Genomic DNA, 25,421 nt, shown 5'->3' with positions numbered 1-25,421 from the left:
GACATTCACCAGGTTTGCTTTCAAAAGTGATTTTGTTTTGAAAGTCTAAGCAAAATCCTTTGAGCAGATTGTGAGCCAGACAGGAAAACAAGGCGTTTTTCCTTGTTGTACAAACCCTAGTTATGCTACCGTGGGTGAAATTTGAAACTCTGGATTCAGCATGGACTAAACCCTTGTTTGGCCCAGGTGGAGAACAAAAGGGTTAAAATAAAAGCACAGTAAGTAATTGGAAAGGGTCACGTCCCAGCATGCTTAGTGTGTTTCTGCTAAGATCTTAGCAGGGTAGAACAAAGCCCTGCACTCTTAAGGCACTGCTGCCCGGTCTGTGCCTCGCCTTCCGGCCCAGAGGGCGGTGCTCAGACTGACATGTGACAATTCTAGAAGAGGGAGGCATTTGGAGCCTAGAAGTGGACTGAATTAAGAGGTCAAAATTACACCTGTGTTTTTCAGCACCCTTGGAATCCAAGAGGCATTGATTGCAGATCAGGAAGGAATGAATTCGTAAGGACCTTTATAATCCTCTACACAGCAACCAAGCTGGGGCTAGCCATGCAGAGCTGTTGAAATGTACCCCTCTCTGCTCACTTCCTGAGCAACCCCTTTGCACAGCTCTGTACAGTTAAACAGATATTAATCTTAGCAGCATGGCTCCTAAAACCACACAAGAGCTGCTGGAGACAGGACTACAATGGCAGGCACGGGAGAAGCTACCATCCAACAACAGACTGCACGTGCAAGAGGCAAATGTGATGGTGCTGTGTATCCTACGAGTGTTTACAGCCTGCCCCTCCAGCATCATCGATGCCAGCTATAGCCAAGGATCACTCACCAAGGTATCGTTCTCAGCCACAGCTTTAGCAAACAGGAGTTCTAAGACGGCAACCACAAGGTAGGTAAATCCCAGTCTCTGGAGGACACCTGGAATCCGCAGATTACCCCAGGACACTACAGGAAACACACACAATGTAAGAGAGGGGCTGCTGACGTATTACTGCGGCTCTTTGGCAATGTACATTGGTAAATTCTGGCTCCTTCTCAGGCTCAGGTTGGCCACTCCTGGGTTAGGGCCTATGTACTCATGCTGCCGCAGGGAATGTCTACACAGCAAAGAAAAAACCACAGCTGACCCGTGCGAGCCGACTCAGACGGCAGAGCTGTTTCATTGCTGCGTACTCTTCCGGGCTCAGACTGGGCTCTAGGACCCTGTGGGGTGGGAGGGTCCCAGAGGAGGTGTGTGATGCACTCTCTCTGTGCCCCACTTCCACAGCTTGGGGGATATTTCCTCCCCACCCCGTCTCACTGCACAGGGAGGGAGTAGGGCACAGGGCAGGACTGTCCCATGAAATGAAGCAACACACTTGCACTGCGCCCTTTCCTTTAAGCACAATTTTTCCTATCCTAGGCTTTCCTTTCCCGCTCCCCTGCAACTTCACAGTCCGAGCACAGCTGTTATTCGCAGGATACAAAGAGGAGGGTGTGATGGTCTAGAAGCAAGAATTGGGAGGTCCCAGTCTCCTATGGACTGGATGTCTGTCTGGAAGATACGCTTCAGTCAGTTACCAGGCTCAAATAAATGGTTGAACGGATGAAATTCTCCAGCCTGTGTTACACAGGGGGTCAGACTAGATGATCTAATGGTGCCTTCTGGCCTTATAATCTATGAATATCAGTAAGGAGACCGCCTTAAGCCAGATGGCTGCTAGAGTTATGCAGCACAGCTGAACAGCTCACCATTCTTGGCCTATTACAGCACTTGCACAGAACTGCCCTCTACCTGCAGTCATCCACGGGGTGGGACTGATCATATATTCATTCTACAACAACCAGGTAAAAATGGGAAATGTATACATTCCAAAAAGGACAAGCAAACAACAAATGAATTCTCTCCACTTACAAGGTCCAAGGCAATAATTGGGATTGATGATTACGATGCCTATTAGAAATAGCAAGAAACTCCTCCAGAGAGCTTTCCCCAGCACTTTCCACTTCGAACATCCTCGCCTCAGCATGGAGTTCAGTGACAGTGAAATTGAGGTGCCCATGATAAACACAAACCTAGAAAAGCAGGCAGCAGTGAAATGGGTCTATTCAGGGGAAACATGACTAATCACACATACTCCAGTGCTGTGACTCCGTGCAGCAGTGGCATGTCCCCACTCCAGCTCCTATGCATAGGGACAGCCAGGGGGCTCCACACGCTGCCCCCGCCCCAAGCACCAGCTCTGCAGCTCCCATTGGCCAGGAACTGCAGCCAATGGGAGCTGCAGGGGTGGCGCCTGCAGACAGGGCAGCATGCAGAGCTGCCTACCGGTGCCACACCTCCAAGGAGCTGGAGGGAGGACGTGCTGCTGCTTTTGGAACTGCTTGAGGTAAGTGCCGCCCAGAGCCTGCACCCCTGACCTCCCACGCCCCAACCCCCTGCCCCAGCCTGATCCCCCTCCCACCCTCCGAACCCCTTGGTCCCAGCCCGGAGCACCCTCCTGCACCCCAAGCCCCTCATCTCCAGCCCCACCCCAGAGCCCGAACCTCCTGCCGGAGCCCGCACCCCCTCCCGCACCCTGAACTCTTCATTTCTGGCCCCGCCCCAGAGCCCCCACCCCCAGCCGGAGCCCTCATCCCCTTCCGCAGCCCAAACCCCAATTTCGTGAGCATTCATGGCCCCCCACACAATTTCCATACCCAGATGTGGCCATCAAGCCAAAAAGTTTGCCCACCCCTGTACTAGCCAATAGGGCATATATCACATCACCCAGACTAGCCCTGCCCCTGGCATAGCACCAGACTCTCATTGGTTTGTGCTTAAAAAAAACACTTACACCCCCAAATCCATTTTCCAAATGGATTTAAGGTGCATTGAAGTGCAATTTAGCAGCATTCCACTGCGTGGCCCTTCTAGTCTACCAAGGGGAGACATTTATTCCTTTCAGGAGTATCCTCCTTCAAACTCTCCTTTGCTGTGAAGCCCACAAAAACCTTGACAATGGTTTGGCTGTTGGTGAGCTCAGATCACAGCTCATCATGCTGACCAGTACTGTCTCATTGTTTCCTTGTACTTCCCTGTCTGTCCGTCAGTATCTGGGGCAGGGCCTGTCTTTTTGTTCTGTGTTTGTACAGCGCCTAGCACAACGGGGCCTTGGTCCATGACTGGGGCACCTAGGCACCATGATAATACAAAATAATAATAATCACCACAAAGACTTACCATGGAAACACAAGATCTGCCAGTGTTAAGCCTACAAAGGAATCAATAGACAAGTTTTAGTTGCCTTGACAGACTGCACTCATGATGACCCTCACTTCTAAGTCTGCAGAGGAACTGCAGAATGCCTGTAATGATTCAGTAAACCAAATTCTGAAGCAGCATCCTAAAAGATATTGACACATAACTACTCTTTTGACTGTCTCTACTTCACTTTCCCTTCAGTTTGTTTGCCCAAACACTGTCTGAATTAACGGCTGTGTCACAGGGAAGACTTCTGGCATGGGATCTTCACAATTTACCACGGTATTAGCACAGCACAACATGTCTGAACACAGGACCATCAAGCATGATCACTGGGGCGGGGCTGTCATTAATGTTATCTGTACAACACCTCGCACAATGGGACCATGACCTGGCTGTCACCTCTAGGTCCTACCACCAGAAGCGTTAAATAAGAACACGGCCACTCAAAATGTGTGGCTGTGTTAAAGATGTGAGCAAAAAGGTTTTGTGACAATATGGAGCCTTCCCAAGATTGTCTGACGCCAGGAACAGTCACACCGTGCTTTGACCTATTCTCCTGCCAGATACTGGGGGCTAGATCCTTTGCTGGTGTAAACTGACATAGCTCCACTGACTTCAACGGAGTTACACCTATGTGCACTAGCTGAGGATCTGGCCCTGTCTGTTCATTTCTCTAAGGGCTGTATTACACGTATGAACCATACTTTACCATTCCAACTCTGATGTTTGAAGAACCAGTATTTTCCTCCTCCGTAATTAACAAATACCATAATTATGAGAGAGAGCCTAAAAAAGACACCAAAAATAATGAGAACGCAGGTACAATATTGCGTGTCAGAAAGACAGGCACTTAATATTTTACCCCGCTAAAACATTTTTCAATCTGTCTTTTTTTTAAGCAAGCCTATAAACAAAACGGCCAAGCATGCTGTCGAGGGATCAGTGAACGACCTTCATTCAGAGGAATCTGATGTTGCCTGAGAGAAGAAGAGAGCACTCGAAAGTCACACTACTAAGCATGCGGAGTGTGATTTTTGTTCACATTCCCATATCAGTTCACCAAGCTGGCTCCCCACATTGCTCCAGCCCAGTTCTAAACGTTTCAGGAAACCCAAGAAGTAGAATCCTGCAGTTCTTCCCCGTTAAATGGACCCCCTGGGGCTGTCAGATCTCTAAGCCAGAGATGGCACAGATTGGTCCTAGTAATTCCATGTACTCCACCAACTTCATTTAGCAAGTCCTCAGGCCCCCACTCCATCCCCTGAAAGAGGGAAAAGCATCATTCCTCCCATTGTAGACAGTGGATAAATCAGAACACGGAGTTAGGAGACTTGACCAAGGCCGCACAGGAAATCTGGGAGCAGGGCAGGGAACAGCAAGGCTGTCTTTTTACTTGTAAGCCTCATGGAGGGAAGAGAATGATTGAGTACAATAAAGGAAAATCTAACTAGAAGTCACGCAGTGCACATTAGAAAAGGGGAATGGAGGCTGGACACCTGCCATGGAAATCTGGCAGCCTGTGGAATGGTCTGTCAAGGGAAGTGGTGAAAGGCCCATCAAAACCAGACAGGACAGATACTACTACAGGGAACAATTCTCACAGGGAGGGAGAGGAAGAAATTATCATAATATGTAGGGTTGGTCAAAAGTTTTCCATCTAAACTGTTTTTCGATGGAAAACGGAGTTTTTGACACACTGTTTTTCATGAAAAGTGTCTGCTTTCCAGGGAAAATGTCAATGTTTTGTTGAAAACCTGGATGCCTGAAAACCAAAAAAAAAAAAAAAATAATAGAGTTTTCAACCTAAAAGTGAAACATTTTGATTCTGAAATGCCCCCACAGTGCCACATGTGAGTCGTAGTTCAATTGCCTCATGCTCCCCCATCTCCTCTCTTGGCAAACTTCCCACCCAGACTACATTTCCCATGAAGCACAGGGTCACAAGACTGCCATGATTCATGGCCTACACTATCCAAGAGGGAAGACGATGGTGCATGATGGAAGATGTAGTCTGACCAAAGAGCCCACCCTATAGAAGAGGATGAGGCACCAGAACTACAACTCCCACGAGGCACTGGGGCAGCATTACCAATCAAAATATTTTGGTTTACCACCAAAATATTTTGGTTTTTGATTATTTGCTGAAAACTCAAGTTTTCACAGGAAAAAATAATTTCAAGCCATCTCTATTAATAGGTAGTTTCCTTCTCCATACTTATAAACCCACATCTGATGCCAGGACATTCTACCATCCCTGGAGGTGAAGATTTCATACTGTGGCCATAATTACATTTGTTCAAACCCAGAGAAGCTTTATAGCGAGTGGTACAGACGCCTCTGAGGCTGCAATTTACCCTCGGAATGTGTCAAGGGAGCGCAGTCGCCGCTGGGAGACGGTCCACGTGGTAGCTGGGACATCACTGCTTGTGGAATCTGTTCTGGTCGGGGATCCGAGCTCCTTGGAATAGAAACACCACACAAGAGGAAAAGCTAGCAATTGCCTCGACACCTTTGTTATCCTGCCCATATGGGGAATGTGACTCAGCCAGCTTAGGCCTAATGATACTGGGCATTCATACACACCATAACTAATTCTGTTCTTACATAAGAACGGCCATATTGGGTCAGACCAAAGGTCCGTCTAGCCCAGTATCCTGTCTACGGACAGTGACCAATGCCAGGTGCCCCAGAGGGAGTGAACCTAACAGGTAATGATCCCATTTCTCTCTTTATTCCCCACACTTATTCCTTGTATTTCACACTTCATACTTCTCACTTCTTTAATAAGCGTAGGAGGCATGGTCCAGTGGGCAGGGCACTGGACTGAGACTCAGGAGAGCTGGGTTTAATTCCAATGTTGGCCACACACTCCATGTGACCTTAGGCAAGTCATTTAATCTACCCCGTGCCTCGGTTCCCCATGAATAGAGTGGGGATAACACCTCTTTGCCTCACAGGGGTGCTGTGTGGATAAAACTGATGCACTCAGCACGCCACCAGTGATGAGGACCATGTACAACAGACTCCTGAGAGAATAACTGGGGAGCATAACACTGAAGCGTGCTCGTCCTGCGTGGGCAAAGTACACTGGGCCAGATGCTGATGTCATTTATACCAGAGTGATTCCAACAGCTATATTCCACATCTGCAAGTGTGTGACAGCGCAGAATGTGGCCCACGACCTCCGCAGCACTTCCAGGCCCTGGTCTGCTCACAGAATTCTAGGCCTGAGTTCAGAGTGGCTAGAACTGCCTATAGTGCTGAGAGCAGCCAGCAGAACTTCCTCTCTTGAGACTGTCCCTGTCACAACAGGGTCATTCTTTCAGGGGAGTATTTCCTGCACTGAAACTAGCGAGAGAGGCAAAACACGTGACTGTGCAGTAACTGACAGGGTACAAGTACACTGGAGCCAGAGGTGTAATTTTCAGCTCAGGTAGGCGTACGCACATTAGCTCGGATGAAATTGGCTTGTTACAAATAGGAGTGTGGCCAGGGCAGCATGGGCAGTAGGATAGGCTAGCAGCTAGCTGCCGTGAGTATGCAACCAGGGTCTCGGGCTGGATTGTACCTGGTCAGGCTAGCCCGTCACAGCTGCGCTTCTATGTCTAGCATGCTAGCGCAATCATATATGTCTACCTGAGCGGGACATTACACCCACAGCTCCGGCGTAGATGTATCCTGAGAGTCATGTATGTCCACTGCACAGACATTAAACAGGTGGCGAGCCCCCTCCAGCGCTCCCCACAGATCGAGATGGCTGTCTGCCCACACGTCAAGGATTGCCCGGGAACCTGTCCATGAGGGGGATGTGGCTGGTAATTTACTGAACCTCAAAAAGGACTAGTTGGTGTGAACACTTCAGTGTAAAAACATGGACGGCAATTTAGCGCCTTCTAGCAACTCACAGAATTAATGAGACGATCAGTGTCTCCAGGGTGCAGCTTCTTGTAAAACCAATTCCTGATTGGATCGATGCTGTGAACCAATAACAGTAAAAAAATCATATTCTATTGCTTATTCAGAACAAACACATGCTATCGAATCATGTTGGTGCAACATAAACCAGATGCTGATGGGTCTTAACTGGGGGCTGAACTGCTGTTCTGAATGGGATGCTTTCCTGATTCAGGGCCCTAGACACTCCGTAGTACTGGAAGCAGATGGAAACACTCCCTGTATTAAACTTTGCAACACTGTGGTTTCGTTGGAGGATATCAGCATCTGGAAAATGATAACTGTGTGATGATTAAATGACGCTGGCCTGAACTGTTGGGCTGCCTGAAGCAGCATACAGAAAGGGGTCCCCTGGGATGACAACAAGGATTTAATCACATGCTTCAGTACGTTCCTGAACTCAGGCCTACATTCTCATATTCATTTCTCATCCCAGCTCCTGTGCCATAGTCTGATAGAACAGCTAAAAATACAGCAAACGAGGATTACGTGACAGGCAATAAAACTCCATTTACAATTCAGGCATCACAAACATAAGGGCATGGGCGTGATTTTAGTGCTGGTGAAAGCCTACAGAATGACAGCCTGGCAGAAGGTATCCCTAGAAAAAAAAACATAGCACGGGCAGCAGTAATGCATGTCTCTTCACCCCATCCCATGCATAGGGCCCAGCTCTGAGCTGCAGAGAATTCTACAGGGAGGAGTCGATTAATATGCTACAGCTGTATGCAGTGTTATTGTAGCCATGCTGGTCCCAGGATATGAGAGAGAAGGTGGGTGAGCTCTGAAGAAGAGCTCTGTGTAAGCTCAAATGCTTGTCTCTCTCACCAACACAAGTTGGCCCAATAAAAGATAATACCGCCCCCACCTTGTCTCTCTAGCATCAACAGCTGTCAGACGGTTCAGACTTTCAGACACTACCCATCATGACCAGAAGAAGTGAAAGGTTCCATGTTCCCTTGCCAATATCGTGAGCCACCCAGTCCCCCATTAACTCCTTGGTTTCACAGTAGCTCTACTAAATTCAGTCAGCAGTTAATCTGTGGAATACATTTCTTATCCTTAAATCAAGAGCTTGGCCCCTAGCAAACGAAAGGCCAGGTAGTCAGCTGGTGCAAACCAGCCTAGCTCCAATGAACAGAAGACTCCAGCTGTAAGACAGCCCAGCTCCCGGTTTGCACTCATGAGACAGCAGGATCTTTTTATTTTGTGTTTGTACAGCGCCTAGCACAAACGGCCCTGGTTCATAAATGGGGCTCTTGGGCGCTATGGCAATACAAATAATAAATAATAATAGTGAGTGTGCTTTCATCTACAACAAAACCCCCCAGAGAGTCTCTAACGTGTACAGGAATGTTTCACAAACAACGTCCACTTACATCACGAAGACACGTCCCACTGTCAGGATACTGAGGACCCCCACATAAATGAGGAATGCATACAGGATAGCTGCAGGAAAAGAAGACACATCTTCATAGCTGAGGTAAGAAAAACAATGGGCATTCTGGGCCTGATACATCAATGAGTTATACCTGTATAAAACTGGAGTAACCCAATGAAAAGTCAGGCCTACAGCTTGCTACAGGAACCTCACTGAGTGGTACCATAACCCTAAGGAAGGATTGACCAGGGGCTAGGGCTCTAGCATGGGACTTGGGAGACCAAGGTTCAATTACCTGCTCTGCCACAGACTTCCTGTGTGACACTGGGCAAGTCACTTAGCTTCTGTGGCTCAGCTCCCGTGGCTCAGCTCCCCATCTGTAAAATGGGCATAATACTTCCCTCCCTCAGCCCTGTGGCTGTTGTACACATTGAAGACTGTGAAGCACTTTGAGTTCTAGTGATGAAAATGCTAGGTATTGTTATGGGAGTACACAAGCCCCAGCAAAGAAACCCAAAGGCAAGTGCAACCTAGTGACTGTATATTCCAGTATAAAAATAACCAAGGCAAAACATGTCATAGTGGTAGCAGGGGCGACAGGGGGAGGATTGATTTGGTATATGTTGTAAAGGAAAAACTGGCTGGATTTAGAAACCGCCTGAATGCAAGGAGTAGAAGAGGTAGAGGAGTGAAAGAAATACAGAGTTTGCAAGCATGGGGAATGTCTCTGTTAGAGCTGAGGGAAACAGTTTGGTCAAAACTATTTCACCAAAAAAAATGCAGATTCGGGGGCATTGAAATAGTTCACAAATTTAAGACAAATTTGCCAATTTGTTTGCCCCTCCAAAAAAAATCTAAAAATATTCCAAAGCAACAAAACATTTCACTTTGACCTTTTTGGAGCATTTCAATTTTTTGATCTGAAATGACTTTTCATGTCAAAGCTTACTTCAGTTTTATTAAAAATAAAAAAACATTGAATGAGGCTCAAAACCAAAACAAAATGTTTTGTTCAACCTGAAATTAACCCCCACTCCACCCAATTTTTGGTATGGCCAGGAAATTAAAAAAAAAAAAAAAAGAATCACTTCTTCACACAGGTGTAGTCTCTTTAGAGTTAAAGGAACAGGAAACATTAAAGAATTATCTACTGCAAAGAGCAAGAATGGGGAAGGATGCTGATTAGAGACTGAAACAGCTCTAGGAGGGACACACAGAGATGCGAGACAACAGGCATTAACATAAAACAAAACGGGTGACTAGACAAGGTTAAACAAACAAACCCAAAGCTTTGTGGCAGAAGCAGGGCACACCAAGTGCAGAGGAACCAGCTGGCTGGGTGTGTTTTGGGAGGAGGAGGAAGTGGAATCTAAATCTTAAAACAGAACGCAGACACATACCTTGTGACTGTTTTGCTTTTGTGTGTCTGTCTTGTCCGTTTAGACTGTAAGCTCTTCGGAGCAGGGACTAGCTTGTGCTATGTGTTCGTACAGTACCGCACACAACGGGGCCCAATCCTGGTCAAGGCCGCTGCGTGCTGATGTAACGTATATAAATAAATAGTAAGATACAGAAGGAGAAGAGCAGAAGGCCAAGACAGAAGCCCAAGGGACACTGTAATGGGGTGTACCAGCCCCTTAAGGTGTGAGGGAGACCACCTGGGGCAGCATTATGCCTCTGCACATTTTGCTGGGAGACATATCTGTGTGACAGATCAAGGTCAAAGAGCAAGAGAAAGGGATATCAGAGTGGCATTCTGGGAGAAAACACTGCCAGCTCTGCTTTTAGGGCCCACGAGTGGTGCTCCAGGAACAGGGCAGGCTGGAAAGCTCCTCCCCCCTCCATGGGGAGGAAAAGGCCTGGCTCAGGGCAGTTTCCAGCCTTGGCAAACGTCTTTCCCGGCAGCCAGATTGTGGTCCTGGGTGGGGTAAGGCATCCTAGGAGATGAAGGCGTATATATATCCTGCCCCTTCCCCATATGAGGAGAGACTTGGAAGGCAGCTGGCTGTGCCGCTGGGTGTCTCCTGAATCCAGCTTTCACTGTTTGTTTGGGATGCTTTTGAGCCAGACATCACTGAGAAGGGTCTGATGCACTTTTAAACAACCCAGCAACCCTGCACACATTTTTGACTGTCTTACACAACCAACTGGAGCATTTTGATGCAGTGTGGCCTGTCCCCGGCACCAAGGGAAAGCAGAAACTGACAGGACAGTGGAAAGGGTAGACACTGCAGGCAGGAGAGCAGTCAAGCATGGAGTCAGGAAACCTCATAGAAAGCTGGGAAGGAGGGCAGAGCTAACAAGCGAAGAAGGATGCAGATGTCTCAGACAGGAACGGGTTCATTGGCGACATTCACGGGAACAGACTATATTAAGAGGAGGAGCTGGACGAGAGGAAGAGATCACGAATAAGTAAGAGCCGAAGAAGAAAAGCAGTTGTTAGGGAGGTAAGGAAGCGATAGGATCAAGGGTTTGGAGGAAGAAGGTACAAGAGACCATCCAACGTCTGAGAAAGGAGCAGGTAGTGGAGTGTGGGAAGGTGGTGGCATAGCAGGGCTGGCAGAGGAAAGGGAAGGACGAGAGCTCACATTACACAGAGTCAATATTTTCCCAGAAGTAAGGCCTGGTCTACACTACGAGTTTAGGTCGAATTTAGCAGCGTTAAATCGAATTAAGCCTGGACACGTCCACACGACGAAGCCCTTTTTTTCGACTTAATGGGCCCTTTAAACCGGTTTCTTTACTCCACCTCCAACGAAGGGATTAGCGCTGAAATCGGACTTTGCGGGTCAGATTTGGGGTAGTGTGGACGGAATTGGATGTTATTGGCCTCCGGGAGCTATCCCACAGTGCTTCATTGTGACCGCTCTGGACAGCCTCTCAACTCAGATGCACTGACCAGGTAGACAGGAAAAGCCCCGGGAACTTTTGAATTTAATTTCCTGTTTGCCCAGCGTAGAGAGCACAGGTGACCACGCAGAGCTCATCAGCGCAGGTAACCATGATGGAGTCCCAGGATCGCAAAAGAGCTCCAGCATGGACCGAACGGGAGGTACGGGATCTGCTCGCCATATGGGGAGACGAATCAGTGCTAGCTGAACTCCGTAGCAGTAAACGAAATGGCAAAATATTAGAAAAAGTCTCAAAGGCCATGAAGGACAGAGGCCATAACAGGGACGCACAGTAGTGCTGTGTGAAAATTAAGGAGCTAAGGCAAGCCTACCACAAAGCCAGAGAGGCAAACGGAAGGTCCGGGGCAGAGCCGCAAACATGCCACTTCTACGTGGAGCTGCAGCCACCACTACCCCAACCATGTGCTTTGACTCCATCAATGGGGAATCACGCAACAGGGAAGCGGGTTCGGGGTACGAGGAAGATGATAATGAAGACAATGAAGATAGCTCACAGCAAGGAAGCGGAGAAAACGGTTTCCCCAACAGCCAGGATATGTTTATCACCCTGGACCTGGAACCAGTAACCCCCGAACTCACCCAAGGCGTGCTCCTGAGGGCACACAAGGGACCTCTGGTGAGTGTACCTTTGTAAATATTACACACGGTTTAAAAGCAAGCATGTTTAATGATTAATGATTCATTTGCCCTGGCAATCGCAGCCAATACAGCTACTGGAAAAGTCTGTTAACGTTTACGGGGATGGAGCGGAAATCCTCCAGGGACATCTCCAGAAAGTTCTCCTTCATGTACTCCCAAAGCCTTTGCAAAAGGTTTCTGGGGAGGGCTGCCTTATCCCATCCGCTATGGTAGGACACTTTACCACGCCAGGCCAGTAGCACGTAGTCTGGAATCATTGCATAACAAAGCATGGCAGCGTATGGTCCCGGTGTTTGCTGGCATGCAGACAACATCCATTCCTTATCTCTCTCTGTTATCCTCAGGAGAGTGATATCATTCATGGTCACCTGGTTGAAATGGGGTGATTTTATTAAGGGGACATTCAGAGGTGCCCGTTCCTGCTCGGCTGAACAGAAATGTTCTCCGCTGTTAGCCACGCAGTGGGGGGGAGGGGTGAAGTGATCATCCCAGAGAATTGGGTGTGTGGGGGGGTAGTTGGGTTTGTGCTGCATATTAACCCGGAAACCGCAGCCCCTCCTTTTACATTGCAAACCCATTTTAAATGGCCAACCCAATGGGTGCTTGGTATGGGAAATGAAGGCGCTGCTGTTTGAAACCATTCCCACATGTTATGAAGGTTAAAAAAGCCAAAAGACTGTGGCTTACCATGGCTGCCTGCAAGCCGAAATCTGTTGCCTGGCACTGCGTGAGTGATCTCTCACACCAAACTGACAGGCCCTCAATATAAGAGGAAAAATGCGACCTTGTAACGAAAGCACATGTGCTGTATAATATGAACAGCAAAATTTAATGTGAAAGAGTGTACCCATTGTTCTCTAAAATGTGTCTTTTTTTAACCACCTCTCCCTTCTCCTCCACCAGCTGCAAATGTTTCTCCTTCGCAGAGGCTAGTGAAGATTAGAAGGAGAAAACGGCAGACTCGGGATGATATGTTCTCGGAGCTCCAGATGTCCTCCCACACTGACAGAGCACAGCAGAATGTGTGGAGGCAATCAATGTCAGAGTGCAAAAAAGCACAATATGAACGAGAGGAGAGGTGGCGGGCTGAATCGTGGGCTGAAGAGAGCAAGTGGCGGGCTGAAGAGGATAGGTAGTGTCAGCTTGCTGACAGAAGGCAAGAGTCGATGCTCCGGCTGCTGGAGCATCAAACTGAAATGCTCCAGCGTATGGTTGAGCTGCAAGAAAGGCAGCAGGAGCAGAGACCACCGCTACAGCCCCTGTGTAACCAACAGCCCTCCTCCCCAAGTTAAATTGCCTCCTCACCCAGACGCCCAAGAACGCGGTGGGGGGGCCTCCGGCCACCCAGCCACTCCACCCCAGATGATTGCCCAAGCAACAGAAGGCTGGCCTTCAATAAGCGTTAAAGTTTTAAACTGCAGTGTGTCCTTTTCCTTCCCTCCTCCCCCACCCCTCCCGGGCTACCTTAGCAGTTATCCCCCTAGTTGTGTGATGAATTAATAAAGAATGCATGAATGTGAAGTAACAATGACTTTATTGCCTCTGCAAGCGGTGCTCAAAGGGGGGAGGGGAGGGTGGTTAGTTTACAGGGAAGTAGAGTGAACGGGAGGGAGGGGAGAAGGGTTCATCAAGGAGAAACAAACGGAAGTTTCACACCGTAGCCTGGCCAGTCACAAAACTGGTTTTCAAAGTTTCTCTGATGCGCACCGCGCCCTGCTGTACTCTTCTAACCGCCCTGGTGTCTGGCTGCGCGTAATCAGCGGCCAGGCGATTTGCCTCAACCTCCCACCCCGCCATAAATGTCTCCCCCTTACTCTCACAGATATTGTGGAGCGCACAGCAAGCAGCAATAACAATTGGAATATTGGCTTCGCTGAGGTCTATCCGAGTCAGTAAACTGTGCCAGCGCGCTTTTAAATGTCCAAATGCACATTCTACCACCATTCGGCACTTGCTCAGCCTATAGTTGAACTGGTCCTGACTCCTATCCAGGCTGCCTGTGTACGGCTTCATGAGCCATGGCATTAAGGGGTAGGCTGGGTCCCCAAGGATAACGATAGGCATTTCAACATCCCCAACGGTTATTCATGTACCTTTCCCAGCCATCCCACATTGATGTTAGTGAAACGTCCCTTGTGATCCACCAGGGCTTGCAGCAGCACTGCGGTTTATGTACTCGGTGGCTGGTGCTCCGGTGACAAGATAGGGATATGGGTTCCGTCTATCGCCCCACCACAGTTTGAGAATCCCATTGCAGCAAAGCCATCCACTATGACCTGCACGTTTCCCAGAGTCACTACCCTTGATATCAGCAGGTCTTTGATTGCGTTGGCTACTTGGATCACAGCAGCCCCCACAGTAGATTTGCCCACTCCAAATTGATTCCCGACTGATTGGTAGCTGTCTGGCGTTGCAAGCTTCCACAGGGCTATCGCCACTCGCTTCTCAACTCTGAGGGCTGCTCTCATCCTGGTATTCTGGCGCTTCAGGGCAGGGGAAAGCAAGTCACAAAGTTCCATGAAAGTGCCCTAACGCATGCGAAAGTTTCGCAGCCACTGGGAATCGTCCCACACCTGCAACACGATGCGGTCCCATCAGTCTGTGCTTGTTTCCCGGGCCCGGAATCAGTGTTCCACGGCATGAACCTGCCCCAGTAACACCATGATTTGCACATTGCTGGGGCCTGTACTTAGTGAGAGGTCTATGTCCATGTCAATTTCCTCATCACTGTCGTCGCCACGCTGCAATCGCCTCCTCTCCTGGTTTTGCTTTGGCATGTTCTGGCTCTGCATATACTCCAGGACAATGCGCGTGGTGTTCATAGTGCTCATAATTGCCGCAGTGATCTGAGCGGGCTGCATGATCCCAGTGCTATGGCGTCTGGGCTGAAAAAAGGCGCGAAACTATTGTCTGACGGAGGGAGAGAGGGGCGAGTGACGACATGGCTTACAGGGAATTAAAATCAACAAAGGTGGCTGTGCATCAGGGAGAAACACAAGCAACTGTCACACAGAATGGCCCCCTCAAGGATTGAACTCAAAACCCTGGGTTTAGCAGGCTGTTGATTTCACGGAGGGAGGGGGGGAAGCAAATGAATACAGAACAAATCTGGTCCATCTATTTTTTACATCTTAGGCTGGCAGTAGACGGTGCAGCATGACTGATAGCAATTGGCATCTTCTGGGTGCTTGGCACAAGATGCTGTATTACGACTGCTAGCCATCATCGTCAAGACGGTTCAGTAGGACTGCCGGCAGGACTGAGTCTCCAGGAGACAAAACATGTCTACCCCGGTGCCTCTGACCGAACTCACTGAGGAGTACGACGACGACAGATACCAGTCGTAATACACCATCCACTGCCAAAAGGCAAGGAGCTGCTGCTGTATAGCCATGCAGCTCCACATCTGCCAGCACCCAGATAGCCGATGAAGGCTACCAGTCATACTGCACCGTCTACTGCCAAAAGGCAATTAGCTGCTGCTGTGTAGCAATGCAGTACCACGTCTGCCGACACCCAGATGACATATGGTGACAGTGAGCTGAGCGGGTTCCATGCTTGCCGTGGTACATGATATGTTGTCTGCACAGGTAACCCAGGTAAAAAGGCGCAAATTGATTGTCTGCCGTTGCTCTGACGGAGTGGGAGGGGCCTGATGACATGTACCCAGAACCCCCCGCGACACAGTTTTTGCATCATCAGGCATTGGGATCTCAACCCAGAATTCCAATGGGCGGCAGAGACTGCGGGAACTGTGAGATAGCTACCCACAGTGCAATGCTCCGGAAGTCGACGCTAGCCTCGGTACTGTGGACACGGTCCACCGACTTAATGCACTTAGAGCATTTTTATGAGGGGACGCACACAATTGACTGTATAAAACCGATTTCTATAAAACCAGCTTCTATAAATTCAACCTAATTTCGTAGTGTAGACATACCCTAAGTAGCAGAATCTCTGGCCAAAAGGGAGGCAGGGACATGAAGAGGAGTGGATTTGAAGAGAGAGTCGAAGCCAGAGAAGGGGCAATGAAGGATGTAAGTGAGGGAGTCCATCAGGGAAGAGAAATCAAGCTGTGCAGTAAGGGAAAGGCAGAGTTGAAAGAAGGAAGGACAAAACTGTAGTGGAGGCAGTTACTGGGGGTCACTGTATTTAATCCAGAGATATGTTATGATGGGTGTTGGGCAATCATACCACCTTGAAGCTGTTGGGTTTGATAGCTGCCTTCTATTCAGGCTAAACGAGGGAAAAATAAAATGGCCCTTTGTTCAGTAATAGCTAAACCAATGGAAAACTAGCTCCCAAAGACTGGGCCACATGCAAGCCTGGGCCATATAGTCCAAGGGGTTTCCCAGAGGTCTCATCACAAAGGCAGGGGATTGATCTGATTGCAGCTGTGTGTCTGTGTGTTAGAAGCAGCAGAAAAAACACAAAATGTCCTGGAGAAGGTAGTAAGGAAGCCTAGATGCAGGCAGAGATGCGCCTGTAGCATGACTCTGAAAAAAAGCTAAGAGAGAGAATGTTTGGGTAGAGTGCTGACTGAAAGAGGCTTGGGACTCTAAGCAAAAAAACTGCCTCATGCTGTTTGATTCCTACTGTGTTCAGAGAAATAAGACTTTGTACATTCTTTGTAAATAAACAGGATCACATCAAAGAAATACCTGACTCCATCATCAATTCCTCCTCCTAATAGGAACAATCTGCAAGACCCCTGAATATCAGCTAACTGCTCGGGCCAAATGGATAACAGATGCTCTGTGGCATGGGTGAAGGAGCACAGGGAGTGGATGCAGGGAGTTCATTAGGCTCAAGGATTTGCTAGGAAGGGGGCTAAAGCGAATTTTAATGAGATGATTTCCTGAAAGAAAAAAAAACAACAACTTGATTTACACAAGGAAAGGGGGAAATAAAGTGTTACGTACGGAGATGGCTGTTGACAGGACTTTCGTTGATGATTATGTCACAGGAAATCATCTTGGTGCTGCTAGCGAAGCTCTTTACCACAAGCGAATAGTTTCCAAATTCTCCAAAATGGTAATGGATCCTGCAAAGAATGAAGGGAGACGGAAAGGGAACCTGTGCTGGGACTTGCTGTGCCATCGTTACTGCCTGCAGGTACTGTGGTAGGGACTGCTGGACTACAGGGTAGGCCAGCTGGGAGGTGGGTTGAAAGGACGGAAGGGCTATGGGAAGAAGGGTAGGGGCATGTTGGGAAGCACACAGCCCATGGTCCTCCTTGCAGTGGGGCTGCAGTGACCACCTCTCCCTGCACATACAAAAGGAGACAGGGGCTGTAAAGGCCCCACCCTGTGACCAGATTTTTCTTTTTTCCTACTTGGTGAGGTCTTCTAGCTGCGTTGCCATAGTTACTGCAGCTTGGCTCCTGCTCCCTGATTTGCTGCTTTCAATGCACTGTTCATTCAGCCATTTCTTCGATTGGCCACCGAGCAGCTCCCAAAGCCACTTCTCCTGTCAGCGTTGGTTTGGCTTCCCCACTGTATCGTTTGATCGCTCCAGCCCACCGTTGACACACTCCACCCTTCGTATGTCACATGACTTCTTACGCTATTGACTGTGTAGCGGGAACCATGACTTCATAGACTTTTGGTCTGATTTTGTTGTTGGGTCTAGTGGCCTGTGATATCCAGGAGGCCAGACTACATGATCTGGTTGTCCTTTCTGGCCTTAAACTCTGCCTCTATGTGTGTCTGTACAGCACATAGCTCTACGGGGTGCAACTTGTAATTGGGTGAGCTAGGCACTATCGTAACAAATTATATTTTTATACTGTTGGTATTATGAAGATTAAATTGCAAATCTAGCTTCCCAAATGCTAGTAATAACTGTGGTGAGGAGGCCACAGACTTTAGGGACAGTGGCTGGCAAGTGACAGAAAATGTAAGCATTAGTGGGTTATTTCAACACACATTATCTTCAGATCAGTTACAAACCTGGGAAGCTCTCTGCCTGCCCCAGTGCCATTGAGATGTAGGGTGATTGGATGCTGAGAATCCACTGCTACTGCTACAATGCTGGGCTTTCCTGACGTGTTGCTCATTGGGACGGATACCAGATCTTGATACAAGCACTAGAAAATGAGGACAGATGAAGGATTACAAAAACAAAAAACCTACTTGATTTTACTAGGCAGAGCAAAATTATTATTTTTTTAATTCAAAGAGGAGTACAAAGGAAGCCAGGGTTGTCCAACAGCAAGCAGGTAACATTTCTGTGAGCTGTGGCTGGAGGAAGAATTATTGGCCAAGATTTTCAAAAATAGGAGCCTAAAGTTAGGCACTCAAGGTGGGATTTTCAAAAGGGCTAAAACCCAACAGATTAAATACAAATTACAAAACAGGAATAAATTAAAATACTGGAAAGTTAATCATTTAAAAACACCAGACACACTCCACTAAGAACACAGGAAATGCCATATCAGATCAGAGCAGCTAGCCCAGTATCCTAGTCTGCTAGCACTAGGCAGATACAAGAAAGCCTGAAGGAGGTAATTATGGAATAACCTGACCATAAGGGAGCTTTCTTCTTAACCCCTCACCAGTCATCGGTGGTTAGCTTATGCCCTAAAGCATGAGGGTTTATACACCTTTCAAACTTAAAAAGAAATCCTTATAATTGCACTGTAACTATGGACAATCTCATTATCCAAAGGAGAGACCTATCCTTTTTTTGCATCCTGCTGCTCTTTCCCTCAAGACGTTGTTGAGGGTATGAGTCCCATAGATATCTGAGATTCACTGGCTGAGGGTCCAGAATGGGGTCAGGGTTCACGCGGGATAAAGGAGTCGGGGGAGAAGATTTTGGAGGCTGTGGGGAGCATGGAAGATGTCCACCTTTCCCCACCGTCTATGACATGGATCCTTTGCCCATCCAAGAACTAGCTGAAAAACCTGAGCGACAGAAAATTAGGACTTTCAAAACACGAGTATTTCCACAATCCCTTAGGGGAACAAGTCTTTGGGTCTGTCTACACTGCAGTCACAGGGTGTGACTGTAGCTCCTGCAGACGCAACCCAGCTTTAATCTAGCTAGCCCCGGTGCTGGAGCGGTGAAGGCGTGTGGCAGCGCACACTGCCGCAGGGGCTAGCCCCATGAGTCATTATCCAGGGTTCTGGGCAGGATTGTACAGCTCACAATGAAACTCACACTCCTGTGGCTTCACTTCTCTGCTACCTGAGTTAGCTAGATTGTGTCCACAAGCTCAGGATTGTCTACATGAGCTGCAATCTGAGCCTGGGTCCAGTGCCATAGTCTTGCCTTCCCCTAAAAGGAAACCTTACATAGCATACAAAGGGAGACGGCTGTTTACCTGGTAACAATAATCAGAAAGCCAGGAGACTGTCAAGTTCTCATGGATCAACTCATTGTGCACCAGCAGTAAAGCCTGATCAATTTTCAGCCCTAAGGGTCTCCTTCTGGATAAATCTGATGCAGAAATGGAGAGAAAGGCGTATGTTAATATTTTGAAAGGGGAAAGTCTGCATAACACACCGCAGGACATAAAGCAACTTTGTTAACAGAATGATGACAGCTCATAGACACTATATTGCAGCCTTACCAATCCTCACCTATTTACAGTGGCTCATACTTGAGAATTTACGCACCACAGAAATTGTATGGGAAAGAAGCCATCTCTCCAGCCCTACTTCCACCTCAGCGTGGCTCCGGAGTACTATTATTCCACTGGGGAATCAGACTGGGCAGGTAACAAGAGTGCTCACCATTGGTGTACAGACTGAAGGGATGTGATTACAGCGGCACAGATACAGCGCTGAAGCTGTTCCACTTCCTACATCGAAAGACGGGATTTATCCATCAATATATAGAACCCATCTCGCCAAGACGTAGTAGAATTATTCTGTCAACTTGGCTGTGTCTACAGTGGAGGCGAGGCCTAACTATCTCACATAGGCCACAACATTTTTCACAGCCCTAAGTGAGGTAGCTAGGTCCAGCTAATATTTAGGTATAGACCAGGACTGTGTCTACACTTCAAATGCAACAGCAGAGCCACCGTAGTGCTTCAGTGTTGACAGTCACGACAGCAACGGGAGGGGTTCTCCTACCACTGTACTTCATCCATCTTCCCATTAGGCAATAGCCAGGTCAACGGCAGAATTCTTCTATCAACCTAGTGCTGTCTATCTACCATGGGGCTCATGTTGGCTTAATTATGTTGCTCAGTGATGTGAGAATTTTTGTGCCCTATGCAATGCAGTTAGGCGCAGTTAAAAACCACGTTGCCACGTCCTCCCTGCTGTTAAAACCCAAGCAGGCAGTCCCGAGTTAAGAACACGCCTTTTAGTTTCAGTATAGACATACCCACAGATGTAGCAAGGGGGCAGGAGAGAGGGATATTGCCTGGGTAGTACTTGCTCCCTCTGAGCTCCCCGCAAACTGGGTGCTCTCCTCCATGAATCTAATCATCAGAAGACAGACCCTACATACATACAAAGTCCCATTTTGTTTTGGGTGGGATGGGAATCTCTTCTGAGTGATGAGCTCTGGGGCCCTGAACCTGCGAGTTACTTCACATTCTGTCACTGCATAGAACCTGTTGTCAGCTGGCATACGTGTGTGTTCTCACTGCGTGCCGCCCCAGCTCTGCAGACAGCTGGCTCAGCAGACCTTGATAGATAATATTTTCACCCCTCAGCTACTACCCAGAAAAACCACAGACTTGGGTCAGTTGTGAAGGTGCTTGGCCCGGTTTATTGCCGACTAGGGTTACCATATTTTAATTTAAAAAAAAAAGGAGGACACTCCACAGGGTCCCACCCCTGCCCCTTGCCCAAAGTCCCCGCCCCAACTCCATCCCTCCCCTGAACACTCCGCCGCCCTGCTCCTCCCCCTCCCCTGCTTCCCGCGAATCAAATGTTTGTGGGAAGCCTGAAACAGGGAGGCAGCAGGTAAGCTGAGGCTGGGGCAGGCGTGAGGAGGCGCGGCCCAGTCCGGCCCCCCTGGCCGAGCGGCTCCGGCCGGCCGGCCCTGGCCAAGAGGCTCTGCCTCCGGCATTTCTGGCCCGGCTCGAGCCCTGGAGCGCCGGCCCTAGTTCCGGCCGAGAGCACCGGCCCCGGCCCTAGCAACTCCAGCTTGGCTCGGGCCCCGGGGCACCGGCCCCACCCCGGCTAAGCAGCTCCGGCCGGCGGCCGAGCACCCCCAGCTCCGGTCCCAGCGGCTCCAACCCAGCTCGACTCGGGCCCCGGTTCCAGCCCTGGTCAAGCGGCACTGGCCCCAGCGGCTCCGGGTCCAGCCTGGACCCAAGCCCCAAGACCCTTTCCTATTTTCCCGGACATGTCCAGCTTTTTGGCAATTCCCCCCAGACAGGGATTTGAGGACCAAAAAGCCGGACATGTCCGGGAAAATCCAGACGTATGGTAACCCTATTGCCGACGAAGCACGGTCCTAGTGCCTCATAGATTCTACATATACAGTAACACATGTATGCCTCTGACAATGGACCAGCTCAATCAGGAGTGGGACTTTCTGCTGTCCCCTAGGCGGAACAAAAGTGCCCCTTCTATGACTTCTCTTTCATACATTGATACAAACAAGTTCTGTACTACTCTCCTGACCCTACACCTTGTGCCGCCTGGATTAAACAAAACATCTTCATCCAACACCCTGCCTTGCCGTCCTTATCTTACTCGGGGTTGGTGTGTTCCTGTATCATCTCTCAGGACTGTATTTATGCCATAACTCTGTGTTGGGGTGGACCTGTACTAGCCTTCTGGAATGTGTCTATATGAATACCCAGTGCCCAGTACTTCTTAGGCAGAGTGGATACAAATCAGTGATTTTAAAAAAAAAAAATTGGATTTTTAAAATTTAAATCGGATTTTTTGGTTAAAATGCTTTTTGAGGAAAAAACCTATCTAAAGATAGTTTTAATTAAGATACATTATAGCTCAAAGATATCTCATCATGGAATAGGGATTATAAATTCAAATTCTATAGTATGAGACAATATATTCATGTAATGTTTAGGAAGTTTTGAAAATTAGTTCCAATAGTTCATGGATTTGGGACCCAATTGGGGGGTTGCAGGGGCTTCTATATAGATTATTTACGTTAATCTTTCTATCTACCCAATGGGATTCAGTGCTCAGTCTAGAAGATACCATCAGAGATGCTTAGTTTTGCAGTTCTCAAACTGTGGATTTGTGTCTCCAGAGTTAACAAGCTTGTTAACAGCAAACATGTTTTTAAATAAATAAATAATATATAGAGGTGAGAAAAGAAAAAAAAATCTCCATCATCCAGAAACAACCATAGATAAGTTTGAGATAAGAACCAGCAGATTACAAAAAGAGGTAATTGATGAAAAAATGCCCGATTTGTTTATGCAACAAACTCTCCTTTCCGTATGATTGAGAACCCACACTTCATTAACATGGTTCAGTCATTAAGACCAGGATACAGTTCACCCAACAGAGCAGATGTCGCAGGCAAACTGCTGGATAGAGTGTATGAAAGAGAAATTGAGCAGCGTGCAAAAGGTCTAGAGGGTGAAATTGTTAACCTGAGTCTTGATGGGTGGAGCAGTGTCCGCAATGATCATGTTGTATGTGCTTGTGTGACAACAGAAGAAGGGAATGCCTTCCTTATAGAAGCAACTGATACATCAGGAAATACACACACAGCAGAATACTTACAAGAACAGAATACTTACAAACAAACTGAAAAAAAAAATCAAATGTCTAGTACGCAGCTTGGTCACAGACAATGCTGCAAATGTATCCAAGATGAGAAGAAATTTTGAAGAGAGTCCTAAGCTGATAACATACGGTCGCAGTGCTCATTTGATGAACCTCCTAGCCAAAGACTTCAGTGTTCCAGAAATAAAGGCTAATGTTGTTGAAATTGCAAAATACTTCCGTAACAACCACTTTGCAGAAGCTGCTCTGAAAAAAGTGGGAGGAACCAAGCTAACTCGCCCACAAGACATGTGATGGAACTCAGTAGTGGACTGTTTTGAGCACTATATCAAGAACTGGCCTAATCTGATAACAGTTTGTGAACAAAATTGTGAAAAAATAGATGGCACTGTCACAGCCAAAGTTCACAACATTGGGCTTAAGAGAGATGTTGAACACATGCTGCCTGAAGCCTATTTCTGTTGCCTTGAACAGAATGCAGAGAAATAGCTGTTTTATTGCTGACGCTGTTGAAATTTGGACGGAACTGAGATCTTAAAAAGAGAAATATGCAATGACAGTTAAATCACATGCATTAAAAAAACGAATGGGACAAGCACTATCTCCAGGTCATTTTCTTGCAAATATTCTCAATACTCTGTACCAGGGTCAAACATTAACTGCTGAAAAAGAGGAGTTGGCTATGACATGGACATTCAGCAATCATCCCTTCATAATGCCAACTATAATAAACTTCAGAGCTAAGGGTGAACCATTCAAGAAATATATATTTGCTGATGAGGTTTTAAAGAAAGTTACACCAGTGAACTGGTGGAAGTCACTTAAACACTTGGATTCAGGAACTGTTGAAGTGATGATCTCAGTTTTAACAGCAGTAGCTTCTTCTGCCGGTGTAGAAAGAATATTTTCTTCCTTTGGACTAAGGCATTCCAAATTGAGAAATCATATGGGTCCTGAAAAAGCAGGAAAGCTTGTTTTTCTTTTTCAGATTATGAACAAATAGGAAAATGAAGGTGAAGACAACTGATTTAGCTACAGAAGCCAATATTTTAAGTTTCTCATGTTGACCTGTCTGACATAGTCAATTTAAAAAAAAATATTTCATTTAACTATTTTAGTTAAAAACAATTTTAACAAAAACAAACCTGATTTAAAAAAAAACTTGAATGTTTAACTAAATTCAAATGCTTGTTTTGTTAAAATATTATGTTTGCTGTTGAAGAAAAAAATCCAGAATACAGAACGTTGTTTTTAATTAAATAAAACAATTTAAATGTTGATGTTCTCCTCCTAATACAGCGTGGCTAGAAAATCCTCCAAATAGTAAGAATTAACCTGTTGAATTGGAGATATTTATGAAGTCATTGGGAGATGAACTATCTGCTTCAGTTACCTTTGGTTAATGAAATAACTAATCATTCATTCATTCATTTTCTGATATAGCTGTAAAACTAATCTGAAAAGTTTACTTTAAAAATGTATAGTGTGTACCTTCTAAAAATGAAACCTACATCTACCTCTGAGTTGTGAAGAATATGTATCAAGGTTATAACAACCAACAAGAATGCACTTTTATGTAGAAATCCATGATTAAATCAAATCCACCCTGTTCTTAGGCGTGCCTGTATTATAGCAATGGCTCACTATGTCTTTGCCAAGTTCATGTACAGACAGTGAACTTGTAAGCAAGGCTTTGCTTATGGCAGTGCCTGGCTTTTGCTGATTTTGGTTCAGGCCTCCGGCTTTACACCAGGCCCTATGCTCCAGGTTCTCTCTTTCTACTACAAAATCCCATGGGGCTATACGTAGAAGCAGGGGCCCACCCACATGCAGTAACCTGCAGGTTCAGGTCTAGGTGGGGATGATCCCAATGGAGCTCCAGTCGGTGGTGTGGCCAAGCAAAGAGCTTTGCTCTAAACCAGGCAGGCATTTCTAGCTGTGAAACATGTTTGGGAGGAGAGGAGAATGGAAAACCAACCCCAGCCCAATCCAGGCAAGGGTGGGAGTGCTACTGCAGAGAACAGACAGAGTACCTCTGAAACTGGGGGAGGGACACAGCAAGGTGGTAGGAGAGTGAGAGTTAGGGTGACCAGACAGCAGATGTGAAAAATCAGGACGGGGGTGGGGGTAATAGGAGCCTATATAAGAAAAAGATGCAAAAATTGGGACTGTCTCTATAAAATTGGGACATCTAGTCACCCTAGTGAGAGTGATGGAGTAGGGCAACCAGATGTCCCAATTTTATAGGGACAGTCCCGATTTTTGGGTCTTTTTCTTATATAGGCTCCTATTACCCTCCACACCCGTCCCAATTTTTCACATTTGCTGTCTGGTCACCCTATGATGGAGAGACAGTAAGTTGGGGGGAAGAGGGTGGGTAGGTGGGGGTATATGGTGTGAGAGTGTGTGAGAGAGAGAGGAGTGTGAAAGGATAGTGGGGAGGGAGTGACAGACAGAGGTAGGGAGAAGGAGGCAGGGACTGAGAGGGGCAAAGTATACGAGGTAGGGGTAAAGGGAATGGGAGGGCAGATGAAGTGATGGAGGAAGGCAAGGGGCAGACAAGATAGTGTGGATAGGGTGACCAGATAGGAAGTGTGAAAAATTGGGACAGGGTGGAGGGTAATAGGTGCCCA

At 47.4% G+C, this 25,421-nt stretch overlaps 1 protein-coding gene across 2 annotated transcripts in view; it reads right to left on the bottom strand.

Moving 5' to 3' along the window:
* Positions 1 to 25,421, bottom strand: part of HGSNAT (heparan-alpha-glucosaminide N-acetyltransferase) — a 33,672-nt gene that overhangs the window by 5,793 nt on the left and 2,458 nt on the right. For both annotated transcript variants that reach the window (XM_034771626.1, XM_034771627.1), the window contains exons 2-11: positions 19,440 to 19,555; positions 18,064 to 18,200; positions 17,035 to 17,156; positions 8,560 to 8,629; positions 7,132 to 7,201; positions 5,581 to 5,684; positions 3,936 to 4,012; positions 3,203 to 3,233; positions 1,895 to 2,055; positions 830 to 945 (exon numbers count right to left, since the gene is read on the bottom strand). In XM_034771626.1, coding sequence (XP_034627517.1) covers positions 830 to 945; positions 1,895 to 2,055; positions 3,203 to 3,233; positions 3,936 to 4,012; positions 5,581 to 5,684; positions 7,132 to 7,201; positions 8,560 to 8,629; positions 17,035 to 17,156; positions 18,064 to 18,200; positions 19,440 to 19,555 — 1,004 coding nt within the window. The remainder of the gene's footprint in view (positions 1 to 829; positions 946 to 1,894; positions 2,056 to 3,202; positions 3,234 to 3,935; positions 4,013 to 5,580; positions 5,685 to 7,131; positions 7,202 to 8,559; positions 8,630 to 17,034; positions 17,157 to 18,063; positions 18,201 to 19,439; positions 19,556 to 25,421) is intronic.

The sequence above is a fragment of the Trachemys scripta genome, chromosome 5 (assembly GCF_013100865.1).
Source record: "Trachemys scripta elegans isolate TJP31775 chromosome 5, CAS_Tse_1.0, whole genome shotgun sequence".
Taxonomy (NCBI): Eukaryota; Metazoa; Chordata; order Testudines; family Emydidae; genus Trachemys; species Trachemys scripta.
The sequence above is the reverse complement of the archived record's forward strand: the minus strand, read 5'-3'. Positions and strand labels throughout refer to the sequence as shown.